General features: G+C 40.1%; 1 protein-coding gene across 12 annotated transcripts in view; it reads right to left on the bottom strand.

The window, feature by feature from the left end:
* Positions 1 to 14,738, bottom strand: part of UBR2 (ubiquitin protein ligase E3 component n-recognin 2) — a 129,001-nt gene that overhangs the window by 55,631 nt on the left and 58,632 nt on the right. For 10 of the 12 annotated variants that reach the window (XR_010140212.1, XM_054557504.2, XM_054557505.2 and 7 more), the window contains 3 exons: positions 4,037 to 4,200; positions 3,848 to 3,947; positions 1,213 to 1,341 (listed from right to left, as the gene is read on the bottom strand). Coding sequence is in view for 11 of the 12 variants with exons in the window: in XM_054557504.2 (XP_054413479.2) it covers positions 1,213 to 1,341; positions 3,848 to 3,947; positions 4,037 to 4,200 (393 nt within the window). In the remaining variant the exon portion in view is untranslated. Of the gene's footprint in view, positions 1 to 1,211; positions 1,342 to 2,469; positions 2,517 to 3,847; positions 3,948 to 4,036; positions 4,201 to 4,417; positions 4,563 to 14,738 lie in introns of those variants that run through there. The other 2 variants (XM_063724800.1, XM_054557509.2) reach the window with 2 other exon arrangements.

Here is a 14,738-nt window from a genome sequence, read left to right as displayed (position 1 = left end):
TTCATCTTCTAAGTTTCTCTCAAAACTTGCTACTTTTCTCTATCTCTAGTAAACTCCAAGGCATTGCCAAGCATCTCTCTATTAAATTCCTGCTTTGACTCTTGCCCCCTTCATCCATTCTCCATACAGAGCAATTTTAAAAAACATGTAAATTGAATCATGTCACTGTATGGAGAATGGATAAAGGGGGCAAGAGTTGAAGCAGGGAATTTAATAGAGAGATGGTAATCTCTAAAGGCTTCCCACTTCAAATAAAATGCAGGCTGAGTGTGGTGGCTCACGCCGGTAATTCCAAGACTTTGGGAGGCCAAGGCAAGCAGATCGCTTGAGCCCAGGAATTCAAGACCAGCCTGGGCAACACGGTGAAACCCTGTCTCTACAAAAAATAGAAAAATTAGCCAGGTGTGGTGGTGTGTGTTTGTTGTCCCAGCTACTCAGGAGGCTGAGGTGGGAGGATCACCTAAGCCCACGGAGGTCGAGGCTGCAGTGAGCCAGGATTGCACCACTGCACTCTGGCCTTGGCAACAGAGTGAGCTGTGTCTCACAAAAAAAAAAAAAAAAAAAAAAAGAATTATATTCAAAACTTCTTTCCATGGCCAAGGCCCCAAAAAATCACTCCTGTGCCCAAATCTCTGTTCTCTACTTCTGTGCTCCAACCACAGACCTTTCTATAGCTCCTAGGACTATCCTAGTCCCTGTCATCACAGACTATAATGCAGCTGTCTTCTCAGTCAGGAATATCATTTACTCTTTGTTCTGTTAACTTTTATAGATTGTTCAGACCTTACAGAAACCTCCCTAACCTCATAATGTACACAGGCTCTCATCTAGACTTTATCGCCAAAGGAAGGCCAAAATAATTTTAAGACACATGACAAATGTACCAATAATAAAACTTTATTTTTGAATAAATTTATAAACTACCATTTTTATATTCTCAAAGTCTAGAAGGGATTATGGAAAAAAAAACAAAGATAGTTACATTAGGGAAGAGACAATTTGGATTATTTCTTTCTCTATTTTTCAAGTTTTTCCTAAGGCTGTAGAATTTTAAAATTTTACTGAGTTTATAGGTGGAGAAGGAAAATATGCTGTTTAACAAACTAAGTATCACCACTATTTTCTCCAGATCTCCTTGGAATTTACTTAGGATTCTGCTTATTCCTCCCTCTTCCACTTTCCTCCTATTCCCCGCACCTAGAAGAAACTCACATCTGAAGCACACCAGTCCTGCATCATTGAAATGACATGTGTTAATTTCATTTGTAGTGTGAAGGCTGCTTCCCACTCTGGTTCCATTTCAATATGTTGTCCTACTTGACGTGTAATTGGATCCATTCCCTTAAAGGAAGTGAAAAAATTATATATGAATGAAAATTATAGTTGTTCTTTTATATGGAAACCTAAGAAGTAACGTAGAAGAAATATATATTGATTATAAAAACATAGAAGGTATAAGTTTTAACAGGAAACTTCAAGTACTATGAGAAGTAATAGCTTTTAAAATTCTGTGTTTATACAACATTCTCTAAAATATAAATTTAGAAATCCCAATAAACGCATTATTTCAGAGGTATCATCCAAGATCTGTTTTAGGCAATAAAATACTTCAATATTTCACTGCAATAATCCTTCCTTTTTAGCTCTATTGTCTATAGAAAAAATTGTTAAAAGAAATGTGACAAGTTTTTAAAATGTTATTGAATTTATAACTGTATTTTATAATAAAGTTTTAATATTATGTCCTAATATGCAATTAAAAGTTTTCACAGAGCCTGAAAGAAGGCAAAACAATAAATAGCTTTTAATTAAAATTACTGTTCAGAAACTAGCCTAACTATTCTAGTATGTCAGAACTTATTAAACAATAGAGAATACAGAATACTTCAAGTATCAAAAATGACCAAAGTAGCTACTGTTTTCACAGATACATAAAAAACATAGTAGTATTATAATAAATTAAACACCCATGAACTACCACCCAACCTAGGAACTAGAATGGTAAGTCAGGCCAGACATGGTGGCCCACGCCTGTAATCCCAGCACTCTGGGAGGCTGAGGTGGGTGGATCACTTGAGGTCAGGAATTCAAGACCAGCCTGGCCAACATGGCGAAACCCTGTCTCTACTAACAATACAAAAATTAGCTGGGTGTGGTGGCGTGCACCTGTAATCCCAGCTACTCGGGAGGCTGAGGCAGAAGAATTGCTTGAACCTTGGAGGCAGAGGTTGCAGCGAGCCAAGATCGCGCCACTGCACTCCCGCCTGGGCGACAGAGCAAACCTCCACCTCCAAAATAAATAAATAAATAAAAATAAATTCAAACAAATAAAAATAAAAATGGTAAGTCAACTTTGGTCATTCCTTTTCTTAAGAAAGCCAGGTGGCTACTAAAGAAATCATAATAGTACTTGCTCAGATTTTTAGAGACGTCACCTATCTTCTTATAGTTATAACTGGTTAAATATACCTGTTCGTTTCTACTTCTAGATTCTGTTTTGTATATAGGGATGTTTCCTAAAAAGAGAATTAAACAGGGGAAAAAGGTCTACACTGTATTATATAAATATCACATGAAGGAGAGAAAAAGAAACATGGAAACATTAAAAAGCAAAATCAAAAATGACTACAGTTTCTCAAATAACTTGACTATACTTCCAAGAAAGCATATTAAAAAAATAAACTTGTAACCTCTAAAGAAAGAACATTAGTGGAAACCAAAGAAATATAAAAGTGGCTGGCGCAGTGGCTCATGCCTGTAATCCCAGCACATTGGGAGGCTGAGGTGGGCGGATCACTTGAGGTCAGAAGTTTGAGATCAGCCTGGACAACTTGCTGAAACCTCGTCTCTACTAAAAATACAAAAAATAGCCAGGCATGGTGGCAGGTGCCTGTAATCCCAGCTACTCAGAAAGCTGAGGTCAGAGAATCACTTGAACCCAGGAGGTGGAGGTTGCAGTGAGCCAAGACTGTGCCATTGTACTCCAGCCTGGGCAACAGAGTGAAAAACTATGTCTCAAACAAAACAAAACAAAACAAAACAAAACAAAAAACAAACAAAAAAACAACCCCCAAAACTGGCCAGGTGTGGTGGCTCACACCTGTAATCCCAGCACTTGGAGAGGTTGAGGTGGGTGGATCACTTGAGGTCAGGAGTTCGAGACCAGCCTGGATAACTTGGTGAAACCCCATCTCTATTAAAAATACAAAAAATTAGCTGGTGTGGTGGTGTATACCTGTAATCCCAGCTATTTGAAAGGCTGAGGCAGGATATTCACTTGAACTCTGGAGGTGGAGATTACAGTGAGCTGAGATTGCGCCACTGCACTCCAGCCTGGGCGACCGAGTGAGACTCCATCTCATAAACAAAACAAAACAAAAAAACCAACCCAGAAAAAACCCAAGAGCAGTAGATGCCGGAATCTTTGCTGGGATCTCCTTTGCTCCATACCTTTCTAAGACTCTCCAATTAAAGAGGAGCTTCCTGGTCAGAATTGCAGCCATCCAAATTGATCTTTTGGAAACGTGCACGAAATGAAAAGATGCGCAGACAGAAAGCTGTTCATTTCAATGAACAACAACAACAACAACAACAACAACAAAGAAGCCGGGCCTGGGTCCGTGCCTGCGCCTCTAGTCCCAAGTAACTTAGGAGGCTGAGGCAGGAGAACCGCCAGAGCTCAGGAGTTCAAAGGTATAGTACACTATGGTTGTGTCTATAACTAGCCACTACACTCCACCCTGGGCAACACAGTGAGACCCCCATCTCTTAAAAAGAAAAAAAAAAAAAAAAAAAGAGAAAAGAGAAAAAAAAAAGGAAAAAGAAAAGTGTAACAGTTTTTACATACCTGCATACATTTTAGTAATTCCAAAAAGGCATCAAACCCTTCTAGGAACTTCTGCCTCAGCTCATCTGACCATTCAGTTGGTTTGCTAATTAACACATACCTGAACAAGATAAAAGTGACAGTGGCAATTAACATAAACATTGACTTTCTATAAATTGCAACTGGTTTAATAATTAAACAATAACTTACTTGAGATCTAAAATAAGGCTCTGTACTCTCCTAAATTTGAAAGCTTGTAAAGCAGTGTATCGTTCAAACTGAAATCTGCCCTGGGCATCTCGATGTCTCAAATGATCCATAAAAGTCTTAATGATAATGCTCATCAAGTTTTCTTCTGTGATGAGCATTCGAGCCTAAAAACAAAGTTTATCAGAGTGTATGGTAATCAAAAACTCCTAAAAACAAAGTTTATCAGAGTGTATGGTAATCAAAAACTATGTACTAGAAAGACTAAAAAAAAAAGTCACCAACATTGTTTAGCTTCTTCAGTTTAAACCTTTTTCAACACAACTATATATCATAAATGCATCACTGTGTATTTCTAAATAACAATTACTTACTCCAATTGCCATGTGTATGAAGCAACAATTATGCCAGATGCCAGAAAGATGCCAGAATGTTAGAAGACAGTTCCAAGGCTCATTACTCAAAGATAATTCAGGGTGGGGGCTCTGAATCAGGCTGCAAATTTTCCTTAACTGACACATTTAGACACCTATAATGGTATGGTATAGTTATTCTAGGATCCAGAGGTTTACGACATAGATTCTCTAGAACTCAGTATGAGAAACAATATTTTCTCTTAATTTTCTTAGTTGAGATTTATTTTTTGTTTCTTTGTGTGTGTGTGCATGTGTGTACATATATACATATTTTTTTTTTGAATAAGCAAATACATGTAAATGATACTAAATGCAACAGGGAGTCTCCTAGCTCCTGAGGTCTTCTTTCTAAAGGCAAACTCTGTTAATCGTAGTTCCTTGCATATTCTTGCAGAGATGGTATATGTGTGTGTATTTTATATATATATAATTACAGAGCCTGTATTTATATATATATATATAAAATCATAGAGTATATACTACATAATACACACACATATATAAAATGTATAAATACATAAAGTGTGTATTAAGTATACACAAGTATGTATAATTATATCTATCTTTTTCCTACAAAGGATAGCATATTATATTGTTTTGTACCCTTTTCTACTTGATATGGGACAATGTCCCATATCAGTTCATACAAATGCTCGTCATTCTTTTTAACCAGGTCTACTTTTGTATCAGATTTTATTTAGCCAAGCTTTTACTGGTCAGACATTTGGGTTGTTTCCAGTTTTATGCTATTAAAAAAGATGTTGCAACAAATATCCACTGTGTATAGTTGTAGGAATATTTATAGAATAATTTCCTAAAAGTGGAAGTAATCGGTTAAAGAGTATGCACATAATAAATTTTAATGATATCACCAAATTGTTTCCACAAAGAGGCTCAACAATTTCTCTTTCTACCTACAATGTGGGCCACGCCCTCTCATGCCCTCCGTAACACAATATAACTTCAAACATTTTGCTCTTTGCCATTTTGATGGCGTTAATCTGCCCTAGTAGAGTCAGAAAGTCTAATGTTACTTTGAATACTTCATTTTGCACTCTGATACAAAAAAAAGATCATGGATCCTCCCCCTGACATTTTCCAGCCTCAATAGCTACTCTCTCCTAGGATTCTAGAGTGTTATTGATGCTGGGTGACAACTTAAACAGGTCTTGCATAAGTCAAGATCAGGTAATTAGCAACAGAAAAAGTTTCATCAAAACGTAGAACAAGGCCAGGTGCAGTAGCTCACGTCTGTAACGCCAGCACTTTGGGAGGCTGAGGCAGGCGGACTATTTGAGCCCAGTTCGAGACCAGCCTGAGCAACACAGTGAAACCCTGTCTCTATAAAAAATAAAACAATTAGCTGGGTGTGGTGGCATGTACCTGTATTCCCAGCTACCTGGGAGGCTGAGGTGGGAAAATCACCTGAGCCTGGGAGGTCAAGGCTGCAGTTAGCCATGATCACGCCACTCCAGCCTGGGCGACAGAGTGAGACCCTGTCTTAAAAACAAAAAACAAAAAAACCCCAAATAAGTAGGAACAAAAATGCAGAAGACAGAAGTCTAAGAATATATTAAAACTGTATTCTAATATAGATGTTAAATTCTAAAGTCAGCAGATAAGTAGAAAATCTATAGAGTTAAATATACCTTTGAAAACTTCAGGACTTAAAGCAGGCAGTAAGAGGAAGTTTGGTGGACAGACAACTTAATATTGTTAGAAGGTAAACCCCCACCAATCAAGGCACTTACTAGCATTTTTAATTTCAGGTGAATGTTAAAAGAGATGGTTCACATACTGCATAATTTTGGATTGGATTCTAATTGTCTTTAGGGGTGTCAAAAAAAAAAAAAATAGGCTGGGTGCAGTGGCTTATGCCTGTTATCCCAGCAAGGGAGGCCGAGGCGGGTGGATCACCTAAGGTCAGGAGTTCGAGGCCAGCTTGGCCAACGTGGTGAAACCACGTCTCTACTAAAAAACACAAAAATTAGCTGGGCGTGGTAGTGGGCTCCTGTAATCCCAGCTACTCGGGAGGCTGAGACAGGAGAACCGCTTGAACCCAGGAGGCAGAGGTTGCAGTGAGCTGAGATCATGCCATTGCACTCCAGCCTAGGCGACAGAGCAAGACTCTCTCAATTAAAAAAAAAAAGTAAATAATAATAGAGTGGTTCATTACTACTACTACTACTAGGATGGTTCGTTACTAATGTCCCATTAAAACAGGAAGTAGCTGGCCACAGTGGCTCATGTCTATAATTCCAGCTACTTGTGAGGCTGAGGTTGAGGACTGCTTGAGCTCAGGATATCGAGGCCAGCCTGGGCAACACAGCAAGGCCTTGACTCTTAAAAACAAACAAAAACCCCAAAAACCAAAACCAAAACAAAAACCAGGGGAGTTATTCAGGCATTTCTACTTCTAAAAGATAACAAAAGAAGCACATTTTTCAAAGTTACAAACAGAAAAGAAAAATAAAAGACTTTAGGCTCTCAGCTTTATCACCTTATGCTAAGAAATTGTTGCTAACCTTTCAAAGTAATTTTCAACATTAAATACCAAACATTATTTGGTATTTATTCTTGGTACATATTTCTTGTACTTAACACTGACCCTAAAAAATTAATTTTTTTTTTTTTTGAGACAGAGTTTTGCTTTGTCACCCAGGCTGGAGTGCCGTGGCATAATCTTGGCTCACTGCAATCTCCTCCACCAGGGTTCAAGTAATCCTCCCACCTCAGCCTCCTAAGTAGCTAGGATTACAGGTGTGTGCCACCACGCTTGGCTAATTTTTTACATATATTTAGTAGAGACAGGGTTTCACCAAGTTGTCTAGGCTGATCTTGAAGTCTTGACCTCAAGTGATCTGCCTGCCTCAGCCTCCCAAAGTGCTGGGATTACAGGTGTGCGCCACTGTGCCTGGCCTTTCTTAATTTTTATGCCTACAATTAACTTTGCTTTAAAAAGCATTACCACTATCAGCCGGGCACAGTGGCTCACGCCTGTAATCTGAGCACTTTGGGAGGCTGAGGTGGGCGGATCACCTGAGGTCAGGAGTTCCAGACCAGCCTGGCCAACATGGCGAAACCCCTTCTCTACTAAAAATTAAAAAATTAGCCAGGCGTAGTAGTGGGCACCTATAATCCCGGCTACTTGGGAAGCTGAGGCTGGAGAACTGCTTGAACCCAGGAGGCGGAGGTTGCAGTGAGCCCAGATCATGCCACTGCACTCCAGCGTGGATGACAAGAGTGAAACTCTATCTCAAAACAAAAACAAAAAAAAACACTACTACTTAATTACATTAATTACAGTTTTTATTCATTTTATATGATTCATATTCAATTTTGTATTGCAAGGCTCATTACCTATTTAACAGCATATACAAAATGGGCCAAATTCTCCCGTAAGACTCTGAAAACTACAACTGAATAATAATAATCATCTATGCCTATACTTTTAAACTAAACATGCCATAGCATACAGGGATAATGCTGACTGAACACATATTTAATAAATTAGAACTATCATACTCTAATCACTTGAATTATAAGCACTATTTTTTTTTTTTTTGAGTCAGAGCCTCACTCTGTCGCTCAGACTAGAGTGCAGTGGCATGATCTTGGCTCAGTGCAACCTCCACCTCATGGATTCAAGCAATTCTCCTGTCTCAGCCACCCGAGTAGCTAGGATTACCAGCACCTGCCACCAGGCCCAGCTAATTTTTTGTATTTTTAGAAGAGACAGGATTTCACCATGTTGGCCAGGCTGGTCTTGAACTCCTGACCTCCACCTTTGCCTCCCAAAGTGCTGGGATTACAGGCATGAGCCACTGTGCCCAGCCAGTACTGGGTCTTGACCAAAGGTCTTGACCAAACTAAAAATGAAGACTGTGTTAATTGTAAGGTAATTGTGATTCGAAAGGTACTACTGCTATAAAACATTCCACTAATATCTAGGGCAAGTTATTTTTAACCAGGGATGTGCATAATAATTATTAACGGAGTTTTTTTTTTTTTTTTTTTTTAAAGAACTATAAAAGTACTCTTCTGCTTTCAGTCATGATGAAGTAGCTTGAGGCTGACCAACATTTCCATCAAGAACAACTAGAAAACCTTAATAAAAGTAAAAAAAAGTTTGAAATCCCTAGAGAGCTGCTGAGACAAGGACTCCAGGAGATAAAACCAGGGAGAAAGGGAACTGCACAAGGAGGTGAGCCAGCATTCTGCAGCTGCTTTTCCCTCAGCATTTGTCTATTCTGGGAGTGGGGTAAGAGGGGATTTAAGATCCCAAGAAAAAAACAAAGCTACCTTTGCAAAAACTGTAACAGTGAGAAAATTATGACAATGAAAGAGATCTGACCTAACTGACTTCATCTTGCCTTTAATCTCCAAAACTGCCCTTATTCATTCCTGGGTGCAGGCCAAACTAACTTTGGGAGGAATGTGGTTTACAGTTTAACTTTGAAACAAAGACTTTAAAGACTTTAAAACAAAGGCTGGGTGTGGTGGCTTATGCCTGTAATGCTAGTACTTTGGGAGGCTGGGGTGGGAGGATCATTTGAGCCCAAGAGTTCAAGACCAGCCCAGGCAACATAGCAAGACATTGTCTCTACTAAAAATGAGAGATTAAAAAAAACTTAGCCAGGTGTGGTGGCGCACACTTGTAGTCCCAGCTACTCAGGAAACTGAGGCAGGAGGTTGGCTCGAACTTGGGTGGTCGAGGCTGCAGTGGGCCACAATTGCACCACTGCACTCTAGCCTGGGCAACAGAGTGAGACCCTGACTCAAAAAACAAAACATACAAAAAAAAAACAAACAAAGACGGTAATAGACTGTCCCTGAAACAAACTCCCTCCTTGCTTGGGAACCAGACTGCGTTTGTAAAACCAACAAATTAGCCACTAGATTAGAAATTATGGCTCAGAAGTCATGCAGCCAGAGGCCACAAGATCACTAACCTCCCCCACTTGCTCCTACAGATAACATTACTATCGTAAAACCTAAGATTGGTGTTTGAGGTATTTTTCAGACCCTGCATGCTGAAGGACCTGCTGGAGACACCCAGACTGGTAAACTGGCTTATCTGGTCTTATGGCCCCCACCTAGGAACGGACTCAGCACAAGTGGACAGTTTCAATTCCCTGTGATTCCACCCTGGACCCAACCAATCAGCATCCCCTATTTCCTAGGCCTCTGCCCTCCAAACCTAGGCTCTAAATTGTTGGGGTGGCTGATTTGAGTAATAATAAAGCTTTGGTCTCCCACTTAGCCAGCTCTCTGTGTACTAAACTCTTTCTCCATTGCAATTCCCTCATCTTCATAAATCGGCTTTATCTGGGCAGCGAGCAAGATAACCCATTGTGTGGTTACAAAATCTGTACAGAACTGCTATTATTAGGGAGAAAAACTTGCTGAGACTATAGCCATCCCAGGGTGTTGGAGAGGCCAGAATCCCAGTAAGAAAAAGAGCAGGGGGAACTGAGTTCAATGTTCTTCCAGTTTTTCCCTAAAGACATTTACAAAATTCTAAAGTTATATAAGGAAGCAAGATTAGTGTACAAGTTCCTATAGAGTGAACGAACTCGAATTCTAGGGAAGAACTCCACGGTCTCAATTGAGAACCCTCAGGGAGTTATGTGTCAGGGGTGGGGATGAAGCAGAAGTAAGACTGAGTCGTGTCAAAACAACCTGGAGACATTTAAATCATTCTTGACTGGACTAAAGTGATCCATCTCACTCTATCTGCTGAAGAGAACTCAAATATGCCACCCCAAAATATGCCACTTTGGCATAAGGATTATTTTGAGTGAAGGCAACTGAGGATAGCAGACACAAGAGAAGCTGTAAAAACAAAGCATACATTTCCCTTCTGTAAAGTGTCCTCTCACTTTCCAGGAAGGCAAGGGGCATCCTTTGTTACCTAAGTTCATTTGAACTTGCAAAACAAACCTTTCTTAACAACCCTCATTTGCCACATAACAAGATTGTGAGATGAAGTTAAAATTATGCTTAGATGGAAACCTAAGACTTAAATCATCAGAAAAGAAGAAAGGCTGAAAGTAAATATCTAATAATCTATAAAGAAATTACTTTGGTGGTCACGAAAGAAAAGAAACTATGCAAGAACGGCAAAATCTAAAGAAAACACAAAAAAGGAAAGAATAAAACAAAGCAAATGTATAAAAGGGGAAAAATAAGGCCACGCATGGTGGCTCACGCCTGTAATCCCAGCACTTTGGGAGGCCGAGGCAGGCGGATCACGAGGTCAGGAGATCGAGACCATCCTGGCTAACATGGTGAAACCCCGTCTCTACTAAAAATACAAAAAAATTAGCCAGGCGTGGTGGCGGGTGCCTGTAGTCCCAGCTACTTGGGAGGCTGAGGCAGGAGAATGGCGTGAACCTGGGAGGTGGAGCATGCAGTGAGCCGAGATCGTGCCACTGCACTCCAACCTGGGTGACAGAGCGAGACTCCACCTCAAAAAAAAAAAAAAAAAAAAAAAAGGAGGGAAAAATAAATCAACACAACTAAAGGTTGGTTCTTCGAAAAAAGTAATAAACACATACATCTCTAGGCCGGGCATGGTGGCTCATGTCTGTAATCCAGCACTTTGGGAGGCTGAGGTAGGCAGATCACATGAGGCCAGGAGCTCGAGACCAGCCTGGCCAAGATAGCAAAACTCCGTCTCTACTGAAAATACAAAAATTAGCCTGGTGTGGTGGTGCATGCATGTAGTCCCAGCTACTTGGGAGGCTGAGACACCAGAATTGCTTGAACCTGGGAGGTAGAGATTGCAGTGAGCTGAAATCATGCTACTGCACTCCAGCTTGGGCGACAAAGCGAGACCCTGTCCTAAAAAAAAAGTACACATCTCTAGAAAGACTGGTAAGAAAAACAGAAAAATTTAAATTTAAAAAAGGATTACAAAAAATACTACAAAACCTATAGATCTGAAATGTATTAAATAGAAAATAAGACAAATATTAGGTGTCATTTAAATCAATATAATTGGAAATTTAAATGCAATTAGCAAATTCCCAAGAAAAAACATGTTATTAGAAGGGAAACAAGAAACAGAAAATCTGAATAGTCCTATTAAAAATTTTAACTGGCTATAAAATCATTTCCAGAAAGAAATCTTGAGGCCCAAATGGTTACACTGGAGAATTCTTCCAAATATTTAAGTGGGTAAAGTGCCTTTGCAAAATTATAACAGTAAGAGAAATCTGATATAGTTGACTCCATCTTGCTTCTAACCTCCAAGCTGTCCTTGGTCATTCTGGGGTGTAGGCCAAACTAACTTTGGGAGAAATTTAATTTGTAGTTTAACCTTAAAGCAAGGAAGATAATAGCCCTTTCCAAAAGGAAACCGCCTTTATAAAACTAATCAAAGTCCACAAGGTTAAGATGATGAAAGGGGCCTGAATTATGCTAAGATGTAAGTTAAATGATAACCAGCAATCACAAGATTTGTAACTTCCACAATTACTCCTATAGATAACAACACTATTGTAGAACCTAAGAGTGGCCTTTTTGAGATGCCTTTTCAGAATTTGCATTACTTGTGATCCATGATTCAACCAGTCCTTTGACCCTCAGCCACAAGTGGACTCAGCACACACCCTAATGATGCCCTCCTCAACCAATCAGCATCACCTACTCCCTAGTTTTCTGCTCACCAAATTATACTTGAAAACCCCTAACCTCCAAGCCTTCAGGGGGAGATTCTGAGTAAAAACTCTGTCTCCTATGTGGTGTGGCCAGCCTCGTGTCAATTTAACTCTTTCTGTACTGCAATGCTGTGGTCTCAGTGAATTGATTTTATCTGTACAGTGGGCAGGAAGAATCTGTTGGGCAATTACAAAAGCAGTAAGGAATAAGTGGTTCACACCTGTAATCCCAACACTTTGGGAGGCCAAGGTGGAAGGATCACTTGAGGTCAGGAGTTCAAGACTAGCCTGGGCAACAAAGCAACACCCCCCCACCAACTCAACAAACACTAAAAAAAAAAAAAAATTAGCCAGGTGTGGTAGTGCATGCCTGTAGTCCCAGCTACTTGGGAGGCTGAGGCGGATCACTTGCACACAGGAAGTCGAGGCTGCAGTGAGCTGAGATCGCAACACTGCACTCCGGCCTGGGTGGTAGAGCGAGGCTTGGTCTCAAAAAACAAACAAAACAAAACAAAACAAATAAAACAAACAAAAAAAAGAGCAATACCTATCTTACATAAAATTTTCCAGAAAACAGAATATACTTGCCAATTTAATTAATGAGTCCTCTTTAATCTTAATACTAAAACCCCAAAAGGCTATAACAAGGAAAGAAAATTATCACTTAATCTCTCTCACAAATAAGGGTGCACAAATAGAATCAAGCAATATAGAAAAAGGATAATACATCACAACCAAGTTTGGTTTATTTCCTTAATGCAAAAGTAACAAAACATTTGAAAAAAAATTAAATAACCTTATTAACAGAAAAAGGGAGAAAAAAACCACTTGATCATACCATCCAATGCCTCTCTTGAATTCATGAAAATTAAACACATATTCATGATTTAACACAAACAAAAACTGGCCGGGTGCAGTGGCTCACGCCTGTAATCCCAGCACTTGGGGAGGCCGAGGAGGGTGGATCACGAGGTCAGGAGTTCAAGACCAGCCTGACCAATGTGGTGAAACTATAAAAATTAGCCGGGCGTGGTGGTGCGCACCTGTAATCCCAGCTACTCAGGAGGCTGAGGCAGGAGAATTGCTTGAACCCGGAAGGCGGAGGTTGTAGTGAGCTGAGATCACACCACTGCACTCCAGCCTGAGTGACAGAGTGAGGCTCCGTCTCAAAAAAAAAATCAAAAACCAAACAAACAAAAACCAAGCTGGGCTCAGTGGCACATGCCTGTAGTTCCAGGTACTTGGGAGACTGAGATGGGAGGATTGCTTGAGCCCAGGAATTTGAGGGCAGGCTGGGCAATATCACAAGGCTCCCTCTCTTAAACAATACTACCACCTTAGAGCAAACTAGGAATAGAGAAAATTTCTCTAATCTGATAAGAGTATCTACAAACAATCAAACAAAAACCAAGCAAACAAAACTCCAAAGCAAAACATGATACTTTATGGTAAAATAATAAAAGCTTCCCCCTGAGATCAGATATGAGACAAAGATTTCTGCTTTTATCTACCACTTGTATTTAACACTGTAGTTGAGGTCCCAGCCAGTATAATAAAGAAAATGAAATAAAATATATAAATATTTGAAATAAGAACTAAAACTGCTGTTATTCATGGATGACAAGTGATACGATTATGTACACAGAAAAATCCAAAAGAATCTGCAAACTGGCTGGGCACAGCGGCTCATGCCTGTAATCCCAGCACTTTGGGATGCTGAGGCAGTATGATAGCTTGAGCTCAGGAGTTTGAGACTGGCCTGAGCAACACAGACCCCATCTTAAAAAAAAAAAAAAAAAATCTGTAAACCATTAGAATAAATGAATGTGGAAAAAGTGGCTGGATACATGGCTGATATATACAAATGAATGTATTTCTATAAGCAAATACAAAGTAAAGTTAAAAAAAATTTCCCATAGAATCAAAAGCCAAAAACAGGCCAGGTGCGGTGGCTCACGCTTGTAATCCCAGCACTTTGGGAGGCTGAGGTGGGCAGACAACCTGAGGTCAGGAGTTTGAGACCAGTCTGGCCAACATGGTGAAACACCATCTCTATGAAAAATACAAAAAAACTAGCCAGGTGTGGTGGCACACACCTGTAATCCCAGCTATTTGGGAGGCTGAGGCAGAAGAATCACTTGAACCTGGGAGGCGGAGGCTGCAGTGAACTGAGATTGCACCACTGCACTCCAGCATGGGGAACAGAGTAAGGCTCTGTCTCAAAAACAAAAACAAAAACAAAAAAAACACCAAAAAACCCAAAAACAATGTCTCCCCTCCCCCCAAAACCAAACCAAACACCTAGAAATAAATCTAACAAAAGAAGAATGGGGGCCAGGCGCAGTGGCTCACGCCTGTAATCCCAGCACTTTGGGACGCTGAGATGGATGGATCACCTGAGGTCAGGAGTTCGACACCAGCCTGACCAATATGGTGAAACCCTGTCTCTACTAAAAATACAAAAATTAGCCAGGCATGGTGGCAGCGGGTATCTGTAATCCTAGCTACTCGGGAGGCTCAGAAAGGAGAATTGCTTGAAACTGGGAGGCAGAGGTTGCAGTGAGCCAAGATTGTGCCACTGTGCTCTAGCCTGGGTGACAGAGCAAGACTCCATCTCAAAAAGAA

This window comes from Pongo abelii, chromosome 5, assembly GCF_028885655.2.
Source record: "Pongo abelii isolate AG06213 chromosome 5, NHGRI_mPonAbe1-v2.0_pri, whole genome shotgun sequence".
NCBI lineage: Eukaryota > Metazoa > Chordata > Mammalia > Primates > Hominidae > Pongo > Pongo abelii.
Note: the sequence above shows the minus strand (reverse complement) of the source record. Positions and strands in the feature narration are given on the sequence as shown.